The following is a 27881-nucleotide window of genomic DNA, read 5'->3' as shown; positions in this document are numbered from 1 at the left end:
AAAGCCTTTTATTTACTAATAAGCAAGAGTCAGAGGTACTGACTGCAAATACGTCAGAAGGTTAATTTCTTGCCTGGGAAGAGTAACAGTTTGTAATGTATTTGTATTGTCTTATTTATGTATGTCTTGCGGGATGACGACATTCAACAAGGAGCTGTCTGCATCAGTACAGCGGTGCCGCTAGAGGGGATGGCGCTGCATTGAAGTGGGTGCAGTACTTCCACAGGAGAGAGGAGGACACACTCATGGGTAGAAACATACTGAATTAGATTAGATTAGAATGTAAATATTAGCGATATATTGCGCTTAGAAATAAGAGTATAAATAAGAAAACAGCACAGGGATAGAAACATGGAGACGCACACAGAGATGGACAGGAGCAGGGTGGCAGTGGAGCAGGATTGGGCCACAGAACCTGAAACCCGCACCGAGACACCTGTGGGTGCATTGGAGGAGGAATGCGTATTTTATTTAAATGGAAAAAGCAGCAAAGAGGTTAGTATGTGTGATCATTTATACTGTGTTACGGTTATGTGAATACAGCCCGTGGAGCAAAGTTGTATTAATATATATATATATATATATATATATATATATATATATATATATATATATATATATATATTTCAATGATTTACAAAAAGTTAAAGAAATAATACATGTTTTTCATATTCTGGTGAATTTTGGGAGAAAGTTTATAAATGTTAATTTTATGTTGGCTTTTGTATTAAAGATAAGGGGTTAGTTTCACAAATCTTGCACTATAGTGTTAGTTTAGGTAAGGAAGGGCAAGACTATTATTCTAATATGTCTAAAATTAGATTAGAATTGATAAATTCTAAAAAAATAATAATACATAATTTAAACCAGCAGGATATTTTAATCCAGGTCCAGGTATATGTACATTAGGAAATACATTGTTTGGTCTCATTTAATAGTTACAGCTATTATTAGTAAATAACTTTGCATTGATATACTGTAACTGACAGCTATATTACAACAAATCATGCTGAATGAAAATAGGGGGATTGGCTAGTACAGATGTCTTCAGATATCACGAGAGGTAGAGGGTATTTTTCAAAGATCTAGCTGCAAAACTAAAAGAGAAAGTAAGAGATTAACTATTCCTGTATAAGCTCTTCCACCCTCCATATATATGAACATTGATAGAGTATGTTATAATTAAGGCATTGTTAACCAATTCCAATGTTTGAAGACCCCTTCAATAAAGATAATACCATTTAAATATTGCTCCTGCTAATTTTCATGTAGTTCACCATTGGCCCATATTGTGATTGTCACTGGGTCCTACCTTTTTGTGTAATCTACAAAAACTAAGGTAATCAGTTTTAACAAACCAAGACAATCAGACCATACTCAATCTCATGTTTTCCAGCATTTGAAACACACATAATCACATAATTTCACCTGTGACTGAAAAGTTTCACAATTAAAGGATATCTCCGTGGCATGATATGTCTGTGCTTGTCTATCCCTTTAAATGAATTGAGATCTGGTGTAGAAAATGAAGATTAGAGGATAAACCTCTACCTGGGCAGGTTTTGTAAGAAAAGTACCACAGGGATGTGTTTTAGGATCACAGTTCTTCCTTATTTGTAGTAATGGCTTAGATTCTGGAACAACCTAACCAGCCATGTGGTTGATATACAGTGGCTCTCAAAAGTATTCACTCCCCTTGGACTTTTCCACATTTCATTGTGTTACAACATCAGAATGGATTTAACCAGGAGTTTTTGCCACTGATCAACGCAGAAAATGTCCATAATGTCAAAGTGAAAAATATAATCTGCAAATTGTTCTAAATTAATTACAATACAAAACAGAAATGAATTGAATGCATAAGCAATCACCCCCTTTGCTATGACACACCTGATTGAGCTGTGGTGAAACCAATTGTCTTTAGTTGTAATTAGTTGAATGGAGTCTACCTCTGTGCAATTAAGGTGTGTAAATGATCTGAGGTTAAATACACCTGTCTCTGGGAGGTCCCATAGTTGGTTAGTACAATTCCTAACGAAAACTACATCATGAAGATGAAGGAACATTCAATGCAAATCTGGAATAAGGTTCTTCAAAAGCACCAATCAGGGGTAGGATATAAGAACATTTCCAATAAGCCATTGTTGAAGAAAACTTGCATCAAATCTCATCTAGAGTTTGCCAGAAGGCATGTGGGAGACTCTGAGACCAAGTGAAGGAAGAATCTATGGACTGATGAGACCAAAATAATGCTTTTTGGCCTCAACGCTAAGTGCTAAGTTTGGCAGAAGCCTAACACCGCACATCATCCTGAGAACACCATCCCTACCTTGAAGCATGGTGGTGGCAGCATCTTGCTATGGGGATGCTTCTATGCATCACAGGGCCTGGAAACCTTGTAAAAATAGAGGGCAAAATGGATGCAGCAAAGTATAGAGAAATCCTGGAAGAAAACCTGCAAGAGACCTGGGACTTGGGAGAAGATTCATCTTCCAGCAGGACAATGACCCCAAACATACAGCCAAAGCCACACTGGAGGTGTCCTGGATTGGCCCAGTCAAAGCCTGGACCTCAATCCAATTGAGAATATGTGGAAAGCGTTGTAAATTGCTGTTCACCAAAGGTCCCCATTCAACTTGATGGAGCTTGAGCAATTTTGCAAAGAAACATGGGAAAGAAACACCCCTCTGAGTGTAGATGTGACTTATACACATGGACTCATGGCTGTAATTGCTGCCAAAGGTGCCTCTACCAAATATTGACTGAAGGGGTGATTTACATATACATTCAATTTTGTTTTTGTGTTTTATTTGTAATTTAGAACAATTTGCAGATTATATTTTTCACTTTGACATTATGGACATTTTCTGTGTTGATCAGTGGCAAAAACCCCTGATTAAATCCATTCTGATTTCATTTTGTAACACGATGTATGGGAAAGTCCAAGGGGGGTGAATACTTTTGAGAGCCACTGTAGTTTCTCTGAGCTGGATTCTGTGGTTAATTCCTGACTAAAATCCCAAAAATGAAATATTGGCCAAATGCTCTCCCCTTGATGTAACCCTTTTACCTGCTGGGTTATACCACACTTCTTATTTTGTTCTATTGTTTCACTGACCAATGATTTAAGGAGTTGGTCTTAATGAAAACTTAAGAATGAATGTTACTTGGATTGGCTGCCACAGTGTTGACCATTCAATTTATAAAGAGTTGTTCATACAGCTGGATTATCATTCATATCATGAATTATCATTCAGTGTTTTCCTATCAATTCAATTCTATTGGCTGAGCACTGCAGAGGTTGAGAGGGATTCAGTCTGCCAGGTTTTTCTTGGTTGTTGCCTTGACTTACCAAACATTTTAGGCATGAGATACTTTTTAATTTACATTAATTCATTTTTTCTATATTTCAAAGGTTATTGCATTTCAGGAGAGTGTTGAACACATGCTGATAAGACTGGATGAATTTTGTGGACTGCTTGATATGGTACGTAGCTTATTTTTTAGTCTCTTCCCAAAATGACTACTACATTCTATAGTTTGCTTTAAAAATGAATACAAAATAATTCTCCATTTAGGTCAGTCATTTCTGGTGCTTGATGGCTGTAGGGAGTTTTCACTCTCAAGGGTCTCCAATTTACGTATCTTTACTTATCCAAATGTAGTATTTTGAAATAGTTAATAGTGACCTTTAAAAGCTATCAGAATGTGACAGTCCATACACTACCAGTCAAATGTTTTAGAACACCTAAATTATTCCAGTTTTTATTTAAATTTATGTAGTTTAATGTCTCAATGTACTCTGAAATTAAAGCATAGAACAAATAAACAATTGGAGATTAAAATAGAAGTCATGGAATCATTTTGTTTAACAAAATTTAACCCCTTAAGCTGACAAACCCTTCTGGTACCAAATCCATGTGCTTCTCTTTAATCCCATGTGTACTCTTCACTGTTGTGTTGTTTGCCAAGTGTTTGGTATCCCGTGACGATGTGAAGCATTCTCTGATGTGAAAAATTAGTTTTTTTTACCCCCTCCACCCCGCATTAACCCCCCCACCTCCGCATTCAGAAATGGGGGGTGGGGGGATACGTGGTCTGAGTAGGAATACACAGTCTCAGAATATATTGACAATTATGACATATTCTGGAACCAGACAGTCTACTGATCAAAACAAGACCATCCATGTTTTGGTAGAAGCAACACACACCCAAAGAGAGCTCAAAATGTCAAGATGGAAAACTCTGTTTACAGTGTACTAATACACAACGATTTTACATAATTGGATCTAAACTTCCCTGTGTTTGATAGAACATCAAACGATTGTTAGGTTGTTCTGAACAAGACAAGCCTGTGTGCAAAGAAATCTGATTGAAACTGAGTGATTTGCGACCGTCTGAATGAGACCCACCCTGGAGCAGACTGCGTGTTTACCCCCCGGGCTCTGAATGACGGCGGGCGACACAGAAAATGTAAATCGAATGTGTTTGAGAATGAAACGTGCTGGTAGCCAATAGAATAAGCTTTCAAACAATGTGTGCATTGTAGGAATACAGTAACTTCTTTGCACAGGAGCTGCACGTAACACTGCCAAATAATGCTTAAGAGGGTGTAGTAACAGTATATAACTCAGAAATGTACATTCGTTTTCAATTAAACTTAAAAAAATGTTTTTACCTCTGGCAGTATACCGCTTACCTTTGTACCATTTCAAGTTATTCACTTGACTTGAACTGCTTAAATTTCAATAAAAACTGGAAAAATGGGGGTGTTCTAAAACTTTTGACCGGTAGTTTATGTGATATAATAAGTGGATATAATCTTTGCTATATGCAGAGTTTTGCCCAGAGCCCTATGACGAGGATTTTGCATTTATCATGACTTGGCTTTGTATTTCACACCCCCTGCCCCAAGAGGCCAATGTAGCCTCCCCTTAAATCGACTTATTGAGCAATCATTAATAGTCATCCAATCTGAGTACAATCTACAACCATTAGCACATAGGTTAACAGAGTGAAGTGATGTACATGGCTACTGATATTTATTTAATCATGCATCCATTTTACTCAATATTATTACAGACAATGTATAAAGACATATCACATTTGTCAAAAGAAGAGTTTAGATTTTTTAAGAGATGAAAAATATTGTAATCAGACAATCAAACAGCATATAAGTGTCACACAGTTTTTTTCTTTTTTTAAATATATTAGGTATTTTGTCCATTTCTGATTTACTTACATCATCAAACTCTGTAATTGACCTGAATTTAGCAAGCTGCAAGCTGCAAGTCCTATAAATTAATATAAGATGTTGATTTAAGTAAAATGTTGACAACATTTAAATATAGAGGGAGTCAAATTTTAATCTCCTGATGCAATGTGTAGTAGTCCATTTGGTTAATTATGGTGCTCTTATGTCACGGACTGCTCGAATCATTCCTTATTGTGTTTTTAATCTATACTTTCTGCACTATTTTTACGTATTTGCTTCAACATTATAACACAGAATGTGAAATATTTTGTTATTTTGGTTTCTGTCGTCTTAGATTGCTGTGACATTAGTTCAGAAGCCCAATGCAGTTATGCTTGTGTTTGTCCTTGCATCCCACTGAATTATTCTTCTCCTCCTGTTTAGATACGTAGTGATTCTACAGAGCTGCTGGCCCAACATATTCCTAAGATCATCGCGAAAGCTGCAGAAATGAAGAACGTTTATGCAAAAATCGACAAGATAGAGGTATTGCTCAAAAGAAAGAACTAACAAGTACCGATTCTCAGAATTATACCAACAGCATTTTCTAAATTAAACATTTTCCAGTAAGTCATGTTTTCTTAAATTAGCATGCATGTTTTGTACTAGCTGGAGCTGAGACATGAGACATACACTCACCTAAAGGATTATTAGGAACGCCTGTTCAATTTCTCATTAATGCAATTATCTAACCAACCAATCACATGGCAGTTGCTTCAATGCATTTAGGGGTGTGGTCCTGGTCAAGACAATCTCCTGAACTCCAAACTGAATGTCTGAATGGGAAAGAAAGGTGATTTAAGCAATTTTGAGCGTGGCATGGTTGTTGGTGCCAGACGGGCCGGTCTGAGTATTTCACAATATCTGCTCAGTTACTGGGATTTTCACGCACAACCATTTCTAGGGTTTACAAAGAATGGTGTGAAAAGGGAAAAACATCCAGTATGCGGCAGTCCTGTGGGCGAAAATGCCTTGTTGATGCTAGAGGTCAGAGGAGAATGGGCCGACTGATGCAAGTTGATAGAAGAGCAACTTTGACTGAAATAACCACTTGTTACAACCGAGGTATGCAGCAAAGCATTTGTGAAGCCACAACACGTACAACCTTGAGGCGGATGGGCTACAACAGCAGAAGACCCCACCGGGTACCACTCATCTCCACTACAAATAGGAAAAAGAGGCTACAATTTGCACAAGCTCACCAAAATTGGACAGTTGAAGACTGGAAAAATGTTGCCTGGTCTGATGAGTCTCGATTTCTGTTGAGACATTCAGATGGTAGAGTCAGAATTTGGCGTAAACAGAATGAGAACATGGATCCATCATGCCTTGTTACCACTGTGCAGGCTGGTGGTGGTGGTGTAATGGTGTGGGGGATGTTTTCTTGGCACACTTTAGGCCCCTTAGTGCCAATTGGGCATCGTTTAAATGCCACGGCCTACCTGAGCATTGTTTCTGACCATGTCCATCCCTTTATGACCACCATGTACCCATCCTCTGATGGCTACTTCCAGCAGGATAATGCACCATGTCACAAAGGTCGAATCATTTCAAATTGGTTTCTTGAACATGACAATGAGTTCACTGTACTAAACTGGCCCCCACAGTCACCAGATCTCAACCCAATAGAGCATCTTTGGGATGTGGTGGAACGGGAGCTTCGTGCCCTGGATGTGCATCCCACAAATCTCCATCAACTGCAAGATGCTATCCTATCAATATGGGCCAACATTTCTAAAGAATGCTTTCAGCACGTTGTTGAATCAATGCCACGTAGAATTAAGGCAGTTCTGAAGGCGAAAGGGGGTCAAACACAGTATTAGAATGGTGTTCCTAATAATCCTTTAGGTGAGTGTCTATATATATATATATATATATTTTTTTTTTTTTCTTAAAGCTAAGTCACATTAACTCTTCAACATTGTGATTAAGCTGTTTATACACCTCTGGTTATGTATTACACAGACATTAACCTAAACAATTTTGTTTCTGAAATACTGTTAAAGAAATAACAAAAATTCAGTGACCTTTTGCAGTAAAAATGCTAAATGCAACTTACTGCATTATATTCATTTTGAAGCGTCTAAACCAGGGGTCAGCCACCTTTACTACCGGAAGAGCCATTTTTGAGAAAAAAATACATAAAATAATTTTCCAGGAGCCGTAAAAAAGTGGAGTGGCCTGTTTGTCCCGATTGCTCCTCCCCTGATCCATGCTGTGAACCGCAACCGCAACCATCAACCCCGCTCCCTCCCAGACTGCACTTTGCCAGCACCCCCCCAGGACCGCACTCCACACGCACCCCCCCCCCCGGACCGCAACTACTGTGGAGGGGTTAAAGAGCCGCATGCAGCTTGCAAGCCGCGGGTTGCTGACCCCTGGTCTAAACCAACAGATACTAATGGGGTGACTATATGGCATAATAGTCATCTGGACACTTTGAGACAGCACTGGATTTTAAGATTGCATTTAAGCAGAAGGACTATATAAACATATGATCCGGGACATTTTCTGATTATAGTTACATTATTCTGGTTTACAGACAGAACAATGCTACTGATATGGATACAATGAACAAAATAGTTCCCCTATTTTTGTCATCTATTCTTTTCATGAATCTAGACATGGATCTGAAAAACACATCTTGTATGACACTGTCTGCCTTCTGCATTACACCAACAGTCCCTGGAAAGGGCAATAGGTGGCAGCAGGAGGAACAAGCATAAGAAGAATCATAAAACCAAGTACACACCCACAAGACATTTGTATATTGATGGAGTATCTTTGGAAGTAAGTAAACACTGATTTACTACAAACAAACAAAAAACTGAAAAACTGGATGGAACTCATAGATAAATATTTGGACAATGACACAATTGTCATCATTATGGCTCTGTATGCCACCACAATGAATTTGAAAGGAAACAATCAAGATGTGCTTTAAGTGTAGACCTTAATCTTTAAATTGAGGGTAGATACATACAAATTTGGTGAACAGTGTAAGAATTACACCCATTTCTAGATGTGATTCCCACAATTTTATGAGCTCAAAAGTATTTGGACAAACTTACATAATCATTAATTAAATTGTGAGTTTCAATACTTGGTTGCAAATCCTTTGTAGTCAATGACTGCCTGAAGTCTGGAAGCCATAGACATCACTAGATGCTGGGTTTCTTCCCTGGTGATGCTCTGCCAGGCCTGTGCTGCAGCTGTCTTTAGTTCCTGCTTGTTCTTGGGGCATTTTGCCTTCAGCAATTGAAATGCATGCTCAATGTTGAATTGAACCAACATTGAATGTTGGATTCAGGTCAAGTGATTGACTTGGCCATTACAGAACATTCCACTTCTTCCCCTTAAAGTCTTTGGCTGTGTTCGCAGTATGCTTCGGGTCATTGTACATTGTCCATTGTGAAGCGCTGTCCAATGAGTTTTGAAGCATTTGGCTGAATCTGAGCAGATAATATAGCCCTAAACACTTCAGAATTCATCCTGCTGCTTTTGTCAGCAGTCACATCATCAATAAATACAAGGGAACCAGTTCCCTTGGCAGCCATACATGCCCATGCCATAACATGCTTCACAGATTAGGTGGTATGCTTTGGATCATGAGCAGTTGCTTCCTTTCTCCATACTCTTCTCTTCCCATCATTCTGATCTTTGTTCCAGAACTGTGCAGGGTTCTTTAGATGTTTTTTGGCAAACTCTAATCTGGTCTTCCTGTTTTGGGGGCTTACCAATGGTTTACATCTTGTGGTAAACCCTCTGGTGAAGTCTTCTCTTGATTGTTGACTTTGACACAGATTTGACTACCTCCTGGAGGGTGTTCTTGATCTGGCCAGCTGTTGTTAAGGGGGTTTTCTTCACCAGGGAAAGACTTCTTCTGTCATCCACCACAGTTGTTTTCCGTGGTCTTCTGGTCCTTTTGGTGTTCCTGAGCTCACCAGTGCGTTCTTTCTTTTTAAGAATGTACCAATTAGTTGATTTGGCCACACCTAATGTTTGTGCTATCTCTCTGATTGGTTTGTTTTGATTTCTAAGGCAAAACTGAAGGCAAAAACCCCAAGAACAAGCAGGAACTAAATACAACTGCAGTACAGGCCTGGCAGAGCATCACCAGGGAAGAAACCCAGCATCTGGTGATGTCTATGGGTTCCAGACTTCAGGCAGTCATTGACTGCAAAGGATTTGCAACCAAGTATTTAATTCATGATTATGTTAGTTTGTCCAAATACTTTTGAGTCCCTAAAAATGGGCGACCACATATAAAAATGGGTGTATTTCCTACACCCTCAAGCAATTTGTATGTAATACCCTCAAATTAAAGATGAAGACACATATTGATTGATTCCTTTCAAATTCATTGTGGTGGCATACAGAGCCAAAATTATGACAATTGTGTCACTGTCCAAATATTTATGGACATAACTGTATATAACTGCTACACACTGAGTGGCCCTCCCCTATTCCCCTGAAATAGATTGCACAGTCAGTGAGAGCATCACATGTTCAGACTATGATATTTAAATCAGGTAGGTAGGTGCCTTGGGATTCTGTGTGTGTACGATTCAGAGGATTCAAAAGATTTAAGCAACTTTGAAAGGGACATGGTGGTTGGGGCCAGACATGCCAGTATGAGTGCCAGAAATGGGAACCCAGCTGGGGTTTTCATGGACCACAGTGCCACACATGTATCGAGAATGGTCCAACACCCAAAAAACATCCAGCCAACAACATTCCTATGGTCAGAAACAGCTCATGATGATAGAGACCGACAGAGGCTGCCATGACTTGCGTACAGACAGGCAAATCACAGCTGAGAACAACAGGGATGCCGAAAGAGGCATATTGGAATGCACAACTCGTCACATCTTGTCACGGATGTGGTATGGCAGCCGATGATCTGAGATGCACTTCTGTCAGTGAAAAACAAGAAACTGTGGTTGCAGTGGACTAAAGAACACAAAGACTAGACAATGGAGGATTGGAAAAACATTGCCTGGTCTGATGAATCCCAGCTGCTGCTGTTTCACACTGATGGGAGGACCAGGATATGGCGAAAACTGCAGGAGTCATTGGATCCATCCTGCTGGGTGTCAATAGTGCAGACTGGCAGTGGTGGTACGATGGTGTGTGGTGTGTTTTTATGGCACACATAGGGTCTCTCTGAACATCGTTGCCGATCAGGTGCATCCTTTCATGGCACCAGTGTATCCATCTGCAAACGGGTTCTTTCAGCAGGATAATGCTTCATGCCACAAGGCTAGGTTTGTCCAGGAATGGTTCTGGGAACATGACAGTGAATTCAGCTCACTGCAGTGGCCTGCCCATTCACCAGATCTCAATCCAATTGAGTATCTGTGGGGTGAGATGGGATGAGCTATTTGGAGTACAGATCCACCAACAACCAATTTGCAACAACTATGGGAAGCAATGGAGTCGACATGGGCCAGCAGCCCTGTGGCGTACTTTTGACACCTTGTAGAGTCCATTCCCGATTAATTCAGGCTGCTCTGAGGACAAAAGGCAGAGCAACTCACTATTAGGTCAGTGTACCTAATAAAGTGGTCACACAGTGTATCAATAGAAAATTGTTGTTGACGCTTGTCTCACTGCAATAACAATATTTGGGACTAAGCACCACAAACCCATCATTGTCTCATTTAGAGTATAATTTCATTTAAGAAACTGTTTTTCAGAAAATTGTCTTAGCTGCTAGTCCTAAAAGATCAAAATAATCTGATTTTAAGGATTTTGTCTGGAAGGGCAAAGGTGAGCTGGGGGAGCTGGAATGTCTGCTGCACCTTACCCATTTTCATCTGCACAGAGATAGTTCATGCAATCTGTTTGAATATGAAATCTCACAGTATCAATGTTACATGAAATTAAACTTCACACACCAGCACTGCTATTTTGAAAATTATAGACATTGTGACCATATTGTGTGAAATGTGCATTTTCAAAAATCTTCTTCAAAACTCCTTGTCCTATACATGCAAAAGCTTCCCTTATGACTTAGACCTAGATTTGTTTAAATGAAGTGGATTGGTCACATATTTTGGCGGCTATGTTGCATCACTCGAAAATCTTCCAGCAACTTCTTTTCCACAAGCATTAGACACATGGTTTCTGTGGGCCAATCACATTTTAGCTTTGCATTATTGTTACATTGTTAGGTAGCCACATTGAAATTTCATATATGTTTGGACATTTAAAAAAAAAAAATGAAATCCACTTGTAATGGATGGATGTGGATGTATTTACTGCATAGTATTTCTTTATGACCGTCTTTTAGATTTGTTCAATGCAAGTCATTTACTCACTTGTCTTGGCTGCCATGTTGCCTATTTTAGAGAACATAGATTCCCAAAACCTTGTTTCTACATTACATTTGCACACACTGCTATATTGTGTATCATACAATGAAATATACTTTTGGGACTACTCAACTGGAAATTATTTGTGTGTAGTACCAAGGCCATGCTTGCTAGGCCACTAATAATGCTGCTTGCAGCTTTATTTATTATTATTATTATTATTATTATTATTATTATTATTATTATTACGGCTACAACTACTACTACTAATAACAATAATAAAATATGTACAGTGAGGGAAAAAGTATTTGATCCCCTGCTGATTTTGTACGTTTGCCCACTGACAAAGAAATGATCAGTCTATAATTTTAATGGTAGGTGTATTTTAACAGTGAGAGACAGAATAACAACAAAACAATCCAGAAAAACGCATTTCAAAAAAGTTATAAATTGATTTGCATATTAATGAGTGAAATAAGTATTTGATCCCCTATCAATCTGCAAGATTTCTGGCTCCCAGGTGTCTTTTATACAGGTAACGAGCTGAGATTAATCTAATCTCAGCTCGTTACCTGTATAAAAGACACCTGTCCACAGAAGCAATCAATCAATCAGATTCCAAACTCTCCACCATGGCCAAGACCAAAGAGCTGTCCAAGGATGTCAGGGACAAGATTGTACACGTACACAAGGCTGGAATGGGCTACAAGACCATCGCCAAGCAGCTTGGTGAGAAGATGACAACAGTTGGTGCAATTATTCGCAAATGGAAGAAACACAAAATAACTGTCAGTCTCCCTCGGTCTGGGGCTCCATGCAAGATCTCACCTCGTGGAGTTTCAATGATCATGAGAACGGTGAGGAATCAGCCCAGAACTACACGGGAGGATCTTGTTAATGATCTCAAGGCAGCTGGGACCATAGTCACCAAGAAAACAATTGGTAACACACTACGCCGTGTGAAAGGACTGAAATCCTGCAGCACCCGCAAGGTCCCCCTGCTCAAGAAAGCACATGTACAGGCCCGTCTGAAGTTTGCCAATGAACATCTGAATGGTTCAGAGGAGAACTGGGTGAAAGTGTTGTGGTCAGATGAGACCAAAATCGAGCTCTTTGGCATCAACTCAACTCGCCGTGTTTGGAGGAGGAGGAATGCTGCCTATGACCCCAAGAACACCATCCCCACCGTCAAACATGGAGGTGGAAACATTATGCTTTGGGGGTGTTTTTCTGCTAAGGGGACAGGACAACTGCACCGCATCAAAGGGACGATGGACGGGGCCATGTACCGTCAAATCTTGGGTGAGAACCTCCTTCCCTCAGCCAGGGCATTGAAAATGGGTCGTGGATGGGTATTCCAGCATGACAATGACCCAAAACACACAGCCAAGGCAACAAAGGAGTGGCTCAAGAAGAAGCACATTAAGGTCCTGGAGTGGCCTAGCCAGTCTCCAGACCTTAATCCCATAGAAAATCTGTGGAGGGAGCTGAAGGTTCGAGTTGCCAAACGTCAGCCTCGAAACCTTAATGACTTGGAGAGGATCTGCAAGGTGGAGTGGGACAAAATCCCTCCTGAGATGTGTGCAAACCTGGTGGCCAACTACAAGAAACGTCTGACCTCTGTGATTGCCAACAAGGGTTTTGCCACCAAGTACTAAGTCGAAGGGGTCAAATACTTATTTCCCTCATTAACATGCAAATCAATTTATAACTTTTTTGAAATGTGTTTTTCTGGATTTTTTTGTTGTTATTCTGTATCTCACTGTTAAAATACACCTACCATTAAAATTATAGACTGATCATTTCTTTGTCAGTGGGCAAACGTACAAAATCAGCAGGGGATCAAATACTTTTTTCCCTCACTATATTTCATGTTTTGAAGATGATCAGAGTTAATGATACATGGCTTAAGCATTCTTTTCTGTTAATGTCTATTTCTTTTTCAATGTATAAACATAATTTTGCAGATGCTATATACATCTTTGCATAGGAAAGTGGAATTCTGGCACATATTCCGTATCATTTTCAGCTTCAGGGTCTTACTCTGAATGTGTCGTCATGTTCTGGACCAAATAATACAATCATTGTGGAAGGAATGCACCTTTAGCAAACAACTATCAAAATGTTTGATTATATACTAAAGTATTTATCCTATGATTCACATTTTACTTTTAAAATGTTACTGTGGGCTAGAAGTATTTTATTTCGGTTTATACACTAAATCAAATGTCTCTTGGGGTTTTATTATAATTTATATATACCCGACAGAGACTGGGTTGCCATGGATACACCTGAAGTAGTATTGCTCCTGCTTGCACCCTGAAAAATGAATATATCTATTAATCTTTTTTAAATTGTACTATTAACCATTTTTATGGGGTGTCTGGATAGTTGGCAAAGAAGTTGGCTTCACTTGTCTCTTAGTTTTGGAAATCACAGACAACATTTTACTAGAATGCGGTATAGTTATTATTATTATTATTATTATTATTATTATTATTATTATTATTATTATATAGGATAATGTGTTTGTAGGGAGAAGTATTATTGGGATAAGAGAGATCATTCAATCGATAGAAAAATAATTAAAACCAAAGATTTTGATAGATAAAATAATCTATTTGATTGATAGAAAAATTATTCATATTCACTAGGTCGAAGTGAAATCCACATCACTACAATTGAATCCCCATGATACAGAATCATTGATCTATCACACGCACATTGCAACATGTATTCCTCATTTCATGCAATTAAAAAAAAATCATTCCGTCTTTCATTACTTTTTATTACTAGAACTGACTCAACAGTGGAGAGACATTTTTGCATCTAGACTGCAATGTCAACAATCATTTGTTTCTGTAGGGATATTATAGAGTTAGGAACAGAAGGTTTTGATTTAGATCTTAACCAAGACTTCGTGACCAAGGCAGGTTAGAGTCTATATGTTGACATAAATAAAAGGCATCTTAGTGATGCTTAACATTCAAAGATCATGTTAATGTAATGCCTTTTCATTTCCAAAACATTGTCTTATTTGATCTTTCACATTCTGTTCATTAATAATAAATCACATTTCAGTGTTTACAATGCCAATTGTGATTTGGTTTGAATGTAAAGAGGTTTAGCTGTATTTGCTTGACTTTGGGAATGACGGTCTGGTGAGAAATTATGTTCATGGTCTAAAATGTGATTGTTTGATGTCCATAATATCTGATCTAATGCAGATTTAGTAGATCCTGAGGTCATATGGCCGAGCTATATTGTTGAGTGGTCTGGGGTTCCTAGTTGAACTGCAGGGAGACGGCTCGATTCGGAAGAAGTGGTGGGAAAATTATTCAGCAATAAAATTAGCTTTGGTAACAACCTGATGAAGATGATGGAACTAGTGTCAAGTTATTATGTCCTTTTTTTTATCAAGAACAGTTGTGTGCACGGGTGTGACTCCTGGGAGGTAACAGGAATTATTTTTGTGATATTTGTGGCATTTTGTCTTCAGTGAGCTAATTAGCTAGTTAAATCTTTGAACATTCCTTTGGTTTAATTACTCTGGTTCTTAATGGAGCTACTATGTCTAGAGTAGTGCTTAGCGTATTGTTAAAGTTTTTTAGAAACTTGTCAACAAATCCTGTTTTGATAATGCTAGCTGTAGGCAACAGAGTCGTGAATTTAGAAATAGCAGTAGGATTTAAGTGACGAGACCTCATTCTGCTCCTGTGTGTCTGTTGTTACACCAAGGAGCCTGAAGGTAATTAAGTTGTGAATTTCTACCCCACTAGTAATAACTAGATCAAGTGTGTGATGGCGATGTGTGGGGCTTGATAAATGCTCATTAAACCCTACAGACTCCAGTAGAGTCAGGAAAACACAGTAAGGGAGCCCTCTTTAATATCAACATGTATGTCAAAGTCCCCCAATATATTAAGTTTATAATAGTTAGATAGGAGATCACTGAATTCAGTCACAAAAGTGGAATGGTGGCCTGGAGGACTATACCTAGCTGTACGCTATAGAGGAGGATGACATCTAAGTTCTACTTGAAGAATTTAAAAAGATGTGTCATTATCTATAGGTTTAGTGAACAGACGCAAGGCTGTGCGGTAGATGTTGGCAAGGTCCCCAGCACGGCCTGATGCACAGAGAAGCCATCAGGGGAGGCTTCCACTAGTCGAATAGTGTTGTCTGGAGCAACTTCGATCAGTTTTGAAGCACATTATCATGGCAAATTGTTTTCTGCTCATTGGCCTTCTGAAATATCATCATTCCCCTCTTCCGAATCTTCTTCAAATAATCAATAAAGGTTTTTCTTAATCTTCCCAAATCATGAGATCTCAGTTTAATCTCCGTATTAAAAAAAAAAACATGATTCAAGCGGCACATATCTCCAACTAATTACATTCTATTGCTGTCATTCTCTCTCGCTTTCAATTTCAACATAAAATATATGTATATGGAGATTTGGGAAGTTAAACTACATGTACAGTATTTAATCCTTTTCACAGCTGAAAAGGGGCATGTGTACAAAATGTACACATTAGTTTTATTTTTCACACTTTTTGTACACCAAAACATTTTCTCTCATATAAAGATAGGGGAGAGATATAGATAAACTACAGTATTGCAGGGAGCACTAATATAGTTCTTATGATAACACTGTGGTCTAACAGTACACCTAGACTTTTGTCTGCCACTGACCTTGAGACTGCTCACATTGTTTGGACATGAAAGGCTCTTACATCTACACCTGAACACCACAAAAGTGTATTAGAGTTGGGTATGAGTATGACTAAGCATCCTAGAAATCAGTTTCCTGCAACAAATAAAAAACACAAGAATTTGAAGATAGAATTGATGGTAAAGGTGGGTGGTGTGTTAAATGGGCAGGGCTTCTCTTGGCTTGTCACTAACAACTCAACAGGGTAATTCAAGTAGAACAACAATGCCTAAAGATAAAGGGTAACACTTTATAATAGGTCTCCCTAATTACAGTGTATTAACATACTAGGTACTCAGAAACTAAATTTTAGTTACTCATAAGAACAGTGTAATTATGCATTTGTTAACATGTACTTAATGTGTACTTAAAGGCGGTTCATGCCCGGCAGGGTCATTTTAGAACTGGGGGGGACACTCAATATTGGGGGGGATGCTGTCAATATTGAGGCGGATGCTGTCAATATTGGGGGGGATGTGTCCCCTATGCTTATTGGAGCTGGGCATACAATATTGGGGGGACAATTTAAGGTTCACTCAACAATGGGACATGTCCCCCCTGTTCCCCCCTAAACCTACACCTATGATGCCCAGTATAGCTCCAAAGGCATTCTTATCAGACAAATTATTATTATTATTATTTTGTATTTATTTCTTGGCAGACGCCAAGTACAAGGCATCAAACATTACAAATTCAAATTTACATTAAACAAAGCAATTCAAGATATAATACATTTTACAACTTCCAATTTACACAGGTAAGTACAGTAAGTGAGGTAATACATCCTGGAAAGTAAAAGCTAAGTGCTGTCAAGATGTAGGGTCACAGTCAAGGGCTACAGGAAAGGGAGCAAGGGGGAAATCTATCAATAATACAAGTTTTAGTAACACAAGAAGCATGAAACAAGAAGCATTAACAAATGTGTACTTACATATGCCATTAATCATTTTTACACATTATCAATTGCATAATTACATTGTTTTTACGAGTAACTATTATGTAACTAGGCAGATCTATGTAACTAGGGACACCTATTGTAAAGTGTTACCAGATAAAGTATCCCAAGATGCATGACTTGGAACTAAGTAGTGGCCAATTCTGACAAATTGTCTGAATGCCAATATGAACCCAAGAGCTATGTATCTGAATTCATAACAATGCTGAATAATCTTAGTCCCTTTAAATCAGATTTTTGTAGGACTTCACATGGGTTTCTCTGTGTTGCCAGGCTTTTGTGCAGATGGTAGGCAGGAGCGTGACAATGTTGGAGGTGCAGGTGTTGGAAGCAGAGAAGGAACAAAGGGGCTTCCCTCACTCCCTGCGCAAAATAATCCAGTCCTTCCACAACCCTGGAGCTGCTCAGGTCAGTGAAACACCACAGTACAGAAACCACAGGATATACACAGTATTTTGAGTTAACATGATCTGTCTTCCAGTTATTTGAATACATACAGCTCTGGAAAAAATTAAGGGACCACTCCAAGTTCAGAAATCAATGTTAAGTGGTCTGTTCATTTTTTCCAGAGCTGTAAACTCTGCAATTCTGTGTTTTTTCTCCTCTGTTTAGATTGGTGTATGCCAATGCCAATGAGTCCCCAATCTGTCAGGTTTTATAGGTGTGGCAAAAAATCTAATTAATCCACAGGCAATAAATTGTTCTAAGTCATTGAGACTGGATTGAAACCTAGAAGAGCTCCTTGCACCAGATATGCGTCAGTTCTAACATAGCTTAGTTAAAGCATGAGGGCTTACTAATTTCAATGTTACGCATTACTAAATTTACATGGGAATCTGTGTTATATGATGCTTATCGATGCATTTTGTTAATATTTTTTTAAAGATAATTAGTCATTAGATATTTAATGGTTACAGAGCAGTTTCCTAGATCGTTTTCAATTTATCAAAAAGTTCAACGATATCTTACTTTTGCAAGTTGTTTTCATCAGAAATCAGCAATTTTGTTTTCAAATTATGAAGACTTTGGTGGTTTGCTTTGTTGCTGTAGTCAGACAGTGAGATTTTTAAAATTAACCTTCCAACAACAAAAGGTGTAAGTTAGCAAATCATGCAACACATTCCAAGGGATCTTTTACTACATCTCACAAACAGAGATGCCTCCTACTGATGTCTTATATAGCTTCAATAAGATCCTTCCCCTGGTTAAACCATCCATTAAAACACTTGGCTCTACAAATCTACAGATACCCACAACATAATATTATGTATATTAAACAATCATATAAATACATAAGTAACCAACCTTATAAACCAGGTAACCGTTATCACACAAGGCAATCTTTCTTTGAAATACATTATATTCCCCTATAGGAGAGGTGAGCGCGACTCCGCGTCCTCCATCCCCTTACTTGAAACAATGACATGAAACAAACCCGCCTCCGTTCTGTGAGTATTATATTCTTTCCCAAAGTGTATACTCTTTTATTTGAGTCTGAATACTAATTTTATCTGAATACTTCAAAATACAATGTCAAATATCAGATTGGAAGTATAAATGCTTAGTTTTTTCAACAATATAATAATGCATACACTTTCATTAAAACACTGTCACAATATATGGAATTGATAACGAACTTAGTTAACATAGTTAATGTAATATTCTGTTGATGACATTAATTTATTTAATTAGTTTAACAACACTGGTTTGTGATTTTGCATGAGGTTTTAATGTAAAGTGGTTTGGCTTATGATGTCAAACCCCCAACAGAGTTAAGCTGATTCCTGTCCTGCCTATGCAGAATTTACATGCATACTCTAACGTGTGCTCATTTGATATCCCGGATGTTGAATCGGATGTATGATTGGTAAGCTTGTGATGACCAATGTCCGAGAGACCAGATCAGGTGGTTTGGTATTCCTTGTTGAGCTGCGGAAGAGGCAACTTGAATGCAGAATAAGTGGCCAGAGAATTGTTCAGCTGCGATCCTGGTTTATGTCAGAACCTGGCAGAGATGAAAGAGGAACCAATACTGGGTTATGACATGCCCTTTTTCATCTAAGATTAACGGGTCCATGGGTGTGGCTCCTTGGAAGTAACAGAGTTGCAGGGCTGATGATGAGTTTGAAGAAGTAGATGATTTTGCCGTTTCCTGTTTGGTCTGTTTTACTTAATTTGAGGAGGAATATTAAGGAGTCTTTGGAGTGAGGAAATAGGTCTAATATACATGGATGAATGGTGGGGTTGAAAAGAGAGGTGAATTTGGAACATCTCAGAAAACCAAAGAAAGATAGTACGAACATGGCTTGGAGTGTCAGGTCTGTGGCAGATGAGTGGTATCTGTTTTTAATTGTGATGATACAGTATGTGAGCATGCCAGTCATGATGGGTAGGCAAGAGTGGGTAAGAGGTGTTTTAGTTTTTATATTCCTTTAAGGAGGAGGTTTATTTGTATTTATATACTGGGCCCTATTCAACGTGTCAGTTTTAAAAATCCTTATTATGGACAGAATAAGAACGGTTTAAGAACTGTTTGTGATTTATCAAATGTGGATTTCACCTTTCCCAACAACTGAGTGACGTCACGGTATGTCAAATAGTGACTAGTGAAAAGTTTTTAGGAATCCAACAAATCCTAAAAACACAGACAGTTTCCTAATTAGCATAACATTGCCTATGCAAGTAGGGGAAGCACAGTGATTCATCAAACATTTCAGGTGCAAAGAAGGACTGTTTTTCTTTCCTAGTTTAACATCATATTGAAGCTGTCCTTAATATGGAGAGAATGAGGATGGGGCTGTGGCACTGGAGGAAAATGGGTTGCAAATGCATTTCCAATGGCAGCCCATGTAGCAAATTACCTTATAAAGGCTACTATGGAGGATAATTTGTGACGACATTTTTAAATAAATAAAAACAAATATAATACAAAACATATTAATAAATAAATAAAATACGAAATAAATTAAATGTTGTGCTATACATAATTAGATCAATACATTTAGATTAATTTATCTTTTTGTTTATCTATTTATTTATGCTTATTTATTTATGTTTATTTCGTATTTTATGAATTTTTGTATGTATTTATTTATTTATTTATTTATTAGGAACAAATTATCATCCATATACAACAACATAATCAGGGCAATCAAGGCAAATCCGCCTAAGAATCTTTAAGCAAATAATGTCTTTCCTTAACATGCCCAATGATGAGGTTAAAAAAAGATTCAGGCTGGATAGAGCTGCAATATTTGTCCTGTGTGAAGAGCTGAAGCGAGATCTGGAAAGCCAGACAACTATATCTCGTGCCATACTGGTGCATATTTATGTCCAAATGGCACTGGGAATTTACGATGAGAGCAGCAGGGGATCAGCATGGTGAGCCAGCCAATTATTATTATTTCTTAGCAGATGCCCCTATCCAGGGCGACTTACAAAATATAAGACGATTACAAATGTGGAATAATACAGTATAAAATGAAAGACCAAGACATAATTCAATTACAAGTTCTAAATTACACAAGTGCATAGGAAAAATATACAGTTAATACAAAATTAACTCCTAGATTGTAATAGCTAATAAGTGCAGACAAAATGTGAAGTCATAGTTAAGAGCTCTGGGGAGACGGGCAGCAATACATTACTTTCCTGAGAACATGGCAACAACTGAATGAAACAAGGGAACTTTTTCATGTCGTGTTCTTCTTGTACGTGCCTCTTGGGTTCATTTGAATCGGTTCATTATGATTATTGTTATTGATTTCTTAGCAGACAACCTTCCAGTATGACTTACAAAATATAAGAGCTGTGCAGAAGTGCAATAATACAGTACAGTTCAACTTGTACTTGTATTATTCCATAATACAATTACAAGATCCAAATTACTTTTGTATGTGTAGGAAAATATACAGTAAACACAAAATATAAATCCTACATCCTAAATTGTATTAGCTAATATTCATTCTTCACTATTGGTTTAGTGCATCTTTTTTTCCCCCCTTCATCCACAATTTGTGAATCGACTTTGCTCCCTTTTTCTTGGGATTTTGCATCTCGTAGGCAGTAGGTTGTCCCTATTTAAATGTATGGATTAAATTCTGACAGAAATGGCTTTAGAACTGTCGCTATTTCGAACTTGAAGTTTGATGAATCACTGCTGATTTCAGGAAAAGGTATAAACAAGGAACTGTCGCAAAAAAATTCTTAAACAGTTCTAAATAGCGACACTTTGATGAATACGACCCACTGTCTAGTGAGTGAGTGAACCAGGGGTGCAGTGGGTGATTTACATGAATATTGTTTGAATAAGGAGGGATGACTGTCAGGAGGAGGTCTGTTTCTGGAGCCAATGATCTGAACCTGATCTGAAGTGAAAATGAGAAAAGGAGTCAGCAATCATTTTTAAATGACCAGGAATGTGTTTCGCACGGATTGTGAATTGATTTGTGATGGACAGCCAGGAGAGATATTTCATCAGTTTCATTATGTGCAGGATGACTAGGCTGTCAGACTGGATGAGGACTACGTTTTGTGACCAGATGGAACCCCAAATAAATGCCATGAGAATGGGATACAGTTCACAAAATGCAGAGGATAGGTCAGAAGGTGGGAGCAATGATATTTCTGGAGGCCATGGGACAGGGAACCATCAGCCCTGGCAATACGCTCTGAACCCAATGAAGGGGTCAGTGTCAGTAAAGAGCTGTGGGTCCTCCGGGGACAGCAGGCAATCCATATAAAATAAGTTTATGCCGTTCCATTGTTGTAGGAAAAGTTGCCACATCTGGAGTTCAGCAATGCAACTGGCGGTGAGGGTAATGTGGTGGTGGAGGGAAGGTATGGAGGAGGCCAGCATAAGTAGATATGAAAGATATGAAAGAGAGAAATTAAAGATTGACCCTGTTGAATAATGTGAATGGCATAGTTGAGGTGGCTAAAGGCTGATTTATACTTCTGTATCTGCCTCTCTGCGTACATGAGCGGGCGTCATACGCAGACATTCGTATAGCTGTCTGCCAACATACTTGCACTTAAGGTTGATGCATCCATAGGGGGCAGTGTCGCATTAACACATCTCAATCTACAGAAAACAAAACCCATTTTCTATGGTGCAACTACGATTGTATGGATGTAAATTAACACATACTGTTAATGACATTTTACAGAAACTACACACACACACACACACACACACACACACACACACGAATACAAATTGCATCCTGTATGTGCAGATCTATATTGTCTTGCTATAGGTTGCTAGAGACTTAACACTAGAACATACATATACACACATCTCTGCGCATCCGTTCTTATATGGCAGTGGTTCTCAAAGGGGGGATGTTTTTGGGGGTCGCAAGATGATTTCTAGAATGAATAAATTAAAATAAAAAGTTATATTTCTAATAAACCTGAAAAATGCTATACTATACATAAGGGGGAATACAACTAGAATATGCTAAATATGTAAAATTGTAATATTTTTAAATTTTCCGTCATGTCACAGAATGAAAACTGGTTGGCTGATTGGAAACTGTTGCGCGGGTTAACAGAACATCTACGGAGCAACACTTAAACAGTTCTTGCTATGTGCATGCTTTAGTTGCTAGGCGAATTAATGACATTCCTGCTGATATAAAGTGTCATCTTATTGAATGAGTGAATTGCAAAAATTTGCTTTGCAACTAGACAAGGCAACGGACATGTCAAATGCTGCCCAGTTACTTGTATTCATCAGATACAGTTTTAATGGGACACTTCAAGAGGACATGCTATTTTCTTTTGCTTTGGAAGGTTCATGCACAGGCAAAGATATTTTCACAGAGCTGGATACCAAAATACAAGAGGAGGGCCTCTTTTGGGACAAGTGTGTCGGTGTCTGCACAGATGGTGCAGGAGCAATGTTGGGTAAAAACAATGACTAAAAGCGAGAGTTTTACAAGTGGCACCTCACGTTAATTTTACGCACTGTATTATACACAACGAAGCTCTCGCTAGCAAATCACTCAATCCAGAGTCAAACCGTGTTCTCCAAAGTGCTATTAAAATAGTAAACTCCATTAAATCACGTCCCAGGAACACCAGGCTGTTCGCCACCCTCTGCCAAGAGATGGGCTCGGAACATGAAGCCCTGCTGTTCCATACCGAGGTCAGGTGGCTTTCGCGGGTGAAAGTTCTCACCCGCCTGTTAGAGCTGCATGATGAGGTGCATTTTCCTGATCGAGTCTGGGTCCCAACTCGTGGACAGACCCCAAATGGTTGGTAAATCTTGCTCATTTGTCGTGTATTTTCGACAAACTTAATGTACTCAACTCAACACTACAAGGCACAAATACAAATACGACAACCGTTCACGGCAACTGGGGATCACCCGTCATCCGACCTGGAGGATGCGCTGCTGGAGCTGTCCAGTGATCGGACCTTAAAGGCAATGTTTGCCGCAACCACACTTGCTGAATTCTGGATTTCAGTTGCAGAAGAATACCCAGGACTATCCAAAGCAGCGATGGATGTACTGATTCCGTTTGGATCAACCTACTTATGTGAGGCATCATTTTCCACACTGACACATAAGTGCCAAAGGGTGCCAATGATAAATTAGGGATTTACTTTTTTTTTTGTAATTAAGTTATTATGCAAACATGCCAACAAAACAAACCGCAATACAGAAAAAATTAAAAACTATGGACAGATAGAACCAAAACCTGCATCCACTGCCTACCTCCCCCTCCTTGTACCCACCACCTTATCCCTGTGTAGTCTGGAGAGCAACTGCAGCTCCAGTCTGCTAATGGGACATTTGCTGCAGAATAAGACACTGAATGAAGCGAGGCACATATTCTTCCCAACAAATATTATAAATATGCTGGTTCCATTTTTGCTCACAGATTATTGGCAATTTACTTATATAAAAATCAATAGTAATAGCACTTCAACTAGCTCGATCATTTTTGGAATATGTCCCTTTTTATTTTGGACAATGAGAATATTTAATATTCAAATTAAATCAATCAATCTTAATTGTATATAGTGGAACACCATGCCAAAGCATGTCACAACATTAAAGAATAAAGAATAAGTGCATCATACAATGAATACATAATTTAAATGTTGCAGTATTGCTATAGTGCAGTAAAATGAATTTCATCATGCATTAAGTTTGAGGATTATAATGCTAAATTACATTTAAAAAACCCATTAAAATCACAATCACAATCACAATTAAAGTCCCACAGATTCTCCCATTGCCCTACATACAGGAAGTAGAAGTTTGTTCATTTGGCTGCATTAGTAACCCTTCCATATTGTTTTCTGTTTTGTTTGCACTTCCACTCAATCATTAATGCACCTTCGTTTTTTCCAACGTATATTTACTTAATATCTACTGCTTTTGCATTTTGTAAAATAACTAAAACTGGTAGATTAATATACATTTTGTGGCAAAACATTATGCAGTGGTATCAATCTACTGTGAGTATGAGTGTGCACAAATGTACTCTACAAATCAAAGGTATAATTTACTTCTTTTTGAGAATGTATAGCTTTCTTTTGCCAGCTTTATGAAGTTTTTAGATTGTTGGAGTGTTAAATATTAATGATTGTGGTCATTTCTCCATTTGATACAGGAGATAAAGGTAAACAAAATGCTTTACCCCTGCTTGTTCAACAAACCCGTCCATTGCTGACTGACCACAATTAATCACAACAGGACAGACTTACAGTTTTTGTCATCTTCCTCCTGCTCCCACAGTGCCGCACCGCAGCATAAACAGTCATAACACTAACATCTCGTTTGTGAAGTGCAGATTTTCACAGATCTGCGCAGCTCCACCAATGGGAGCGGAGGATTGTGCAGTTCTGAGCATAACTGCGAAAATATGCGCACAAGAACCCGACCTAAAACATGAATATTCAGAAAATAACGTGAGCGCTGCACAATTATTTTGGGGCGGTGGCGTCACTTGCCAAATATATGACTGATTTAGAAAATTGAGTCCCAAAAAAAAACACACAGTCGCACACATAGTGGTTCTGCGTGCCACTCTGGGCATATTTGCCACAGGTTCGCCATCCCTGCTATAGCCTACTGAATATAATAAATATAGCCAACAATAGGGGCATTGTAATCAAATTAGCAATTGAGAAAGATTTATAATTATGTTGATTGGTGAAACACGTGATTTTCCAGACATCATATATTATTATTATTATTATTATTATTATTATTATTATTATTATTATTATTATTATTGTATTAGATTTGCACCTGATATATCTCTCGTCTGATCGGCTCAGCAAGTTTCTAACTTTCCTTTGTAATTCATGTTGTAAACCCAGGTCTCAATGCCTTGATCAGTCACCTGTTTGATCATGAATGCTAATTGTTCATTACGTCCATGGAGAGCAAAGTACATTTTACCTTTCGTCCAAAAATGCCAAGCACGAAATACCTGCTGTTGAGATATCGGAGGAGTGTGCGTCAGCTCCTCTGCGAGCCTCTGCGGGCTATGCTTACGCAGAAACCCCAGCTCTGCGTAGCTACACAGAAACACATACGCAGAAGTATAAATCAGCCTTAAGAAGAGAGGGCAGCTCACGTTTGGTGCAGTGGCGAGACTTAGAGTAGGTAGCCAGGTAAAGCAAAATGTGGTCCATGTGGCGTTTGGAATCGCTGAAAGAATGGGAATCATGGACGATGCCTAGGAATTCCAGTCATGTGGCCACCAAGGGTCTTCTCACCACTGAGGGGCATGCCAAGGGCAGAGAAGACAGACACCAGGGTGGAGGACTGATCAAAAGAAAGTCATTAAGCAGATGCAAGATGGAACGAATTGCATAATTATTAAGCAGAGAGAGTGTCAAAAATCTTAGAACTGCTGTGGCAACCAAAAGTTAGACGAAAAGAGAAATAGAATTGCCATCGCCAGTGGATGCCAAAAAGTCAAGACTCAGGAGCCAGGGGCAGGGCTTTTAAAAGCATTAGAGATGTTGGCCTTCACCAGCCAGGGATCCTGGCCAGACGTTTTGATGAAGGAGAGGGCGTAGTCAATGGTAGCGTACTGAATGGAGAAATTGACACTGATAATGAGACTGCTAATGCCTGGATGGTGGAATTATGCGGAGTGGAAAGGTCAATTATAAGGCTCTTTTTGCCTGAATATTTGCACTTGGCAACGCCAATGAGGTTAATGCTGAAAAAGCTGAAAGGGGGTGCTTGAATGTGCCGATGATTCACCTGGAAGTGAATTATTTTGACAGGAGTGCATCAATGGAAGCAAGGTCAGAATCAGCTGATTGCAGGTTCCGACAGACCAGGTTGGAAGTGGGAATGGAAACAAGGCTGGCGAAAAACCCAGTGGAAAGGCCATGCAGGAGTTAGTGGAAGAAGGAGGGATTGGGATGGGCAAGGAGTTCGGAAGCAAGGGTGGGGATGTTGATGGGAATGGAGAGGTGATTTAATAGTCATTTGAGGAAGAAGGGTTTCTGGAAGGAGGCGGTACGATGGGGGCACCCTGTGTGAGTGTGGGCTTCACCACAGTGGCTGCAAATGTGCAGGACTCAGCAGAAGGAAAGTCTGCATTCCACTGTGGTAAAGTTGTTGCAAAAAAATATCTTTAGGGGTTGGAGCAGCGGGGGGGGGGGGGGGGGGTTAAGGACACAGTAGTTTCAGAGTGCTGAATCAGATTTGTCTGCTGAAATTGTATTTATGAATTTCAGTAAAAATCCATAATATAGCACACCTGCAAAGTGCAAAGAAACATTGCATTTGTGATTATCTTCCAGTTGCGACAAATTCCAGAAATGTGTGCTATATTCAAATGACATTCCCAAGCATCTCTATATAAAAGATGAGGCAAATAAATAAGAACACAGCCATATTCAACAATGGGTCAAGCTTGTTGTCCTAAATAAAGAAAGCCCTACTTCACAGAAGAAGAGACCAAATTAATGCTGGCAGAAGTCAATAAAAATGAATATTCTATTTAAAGAAAAAATACTTCATATAGCAGAACTGAAATAATTGGCAAACAAGAAGAGGAATGTTGCTGAAATAAAAAAAAAGTATTGCAATGCCCATGCAAAAGAAAAGTTATCAAAGAAAAAAGAAAAATAAAGCAATGAAAGGAACAGGATGGCCATAAGAAAATATTGTAACAGTTTGCATTTGATACTCTCTGGGGTTCATGACAATAGGACACACAGGACAGCAGCACTAAACCAGAACAGCACTTTATTGAACATCACTGCTCTCAGTAGCTCTTACAAGAACTTCAAGCTGTGATTGAGACCACAGTAAGAGGGGAAAAGGGCTTTGCAGGGCTGTAACAGGCATTATCCTGCTCAGCCAGGGTAAACAGACAGGTTACACACATAGGGGTGAAGGGCACGCAGCACAGGACATTCACACCCTCCAAAGTCCCACACAACTATTAACTGTCTGCCGGACACTCCTAACTCCTAAGTCCTAAGACGGAATGCGTATTTTGCAGCCACCAACACCAAGGCTGACCAGCAGAGGGTGTTACAATATTGAGGGAATATGTATATTTGTTGGATAATTAATATTTAATTGATGATGAAGCAATACATACGTACATACGTACATACATACATACATACATAATATGTAGACCTAAT

General features: G+C 38.8%; 2 protein-coding genes across 2 annotated transcripts; both read left to right on the top strand.

The window, feature by feature from the left end:
• LOC136748838 (breast carcinoma-amplified sequence 4-like) lies at positions 1 to 22792 on the top strand. Its single transcript, XM_066702883.1, has 6 exons — positions 1 to 495; positions 3416 to 3487; positions 5639 to 5740; positions 17514 to 17648; positions 22012 to 22079; positions 22750 to 22792. The coding sequence occupies exons 1-6, from the start codon at positions 352 to 354 to the stop codon at positions 22790 to 22792; spliced, it is 564 nt and encodes a 187-aa protein (XP_066558980.1). The 5' UTR covers positions 1 to 351.
• A 105-nt stretch (positions 22793 to 22897) lies between these two features.
• LOC136748837 (zinc finger BED domain-containing protein 5-like) lies at positions 22898 to 23508 on the top strand. The gene is given in 2 exon segments (XM_066702882.1): positions 22898 to 23159; positions 23162 to 23508. Coding segments are annotated over 2 exon segments (609 nt in total).
• The last annotated feature ends 4373 nt before the right edge of the window (positions 23509 to 27881 follow it).

The sequence above is a fragment of the Amia ocellicauda genome, chromosome 4, assembly GCF_036373705.1.
Source record: "Amia ocellicauda isolate fAmiCal2 chromosome 4, fAmiCal2.hap1, whole genome shotgun sequence".
Classification (NCBI taxonomy): domain Eukaryota; kingdom Metazoa; phylum Chordata; class Actinopteri; order Amiiformes; family Amiidae; genus Amia; species Amia ocellicauda.
This window is presented reverse-complemented; position numbering and strand designations above follow the sequence as displayed.

Bases quoted from the DNA above. Each gene is read 5' to 3' on its own strand.
- LOC136748838 (XM_066702883.1), top strand. From the start codon at position 352: ATGGAGACGCACACAGAGATGGACAGGAGCAGGGTGGCAGTGGAGCAG. The intron at 3,488-5,638 runs GTACGTAGCTTA...CCTCCTGTTTAG, and splicing joins TTTGTGGACTGCTTGATATG to ATACGTAGTGATTCTACAGA. The intron at 17,649-22,011 runs GTCAGTGAAACA...CCATTGTTGTAG, and splicing joins ACAACCCTGGAGCTGCTCAG to GAAAAGTTGCCACATCTGGA.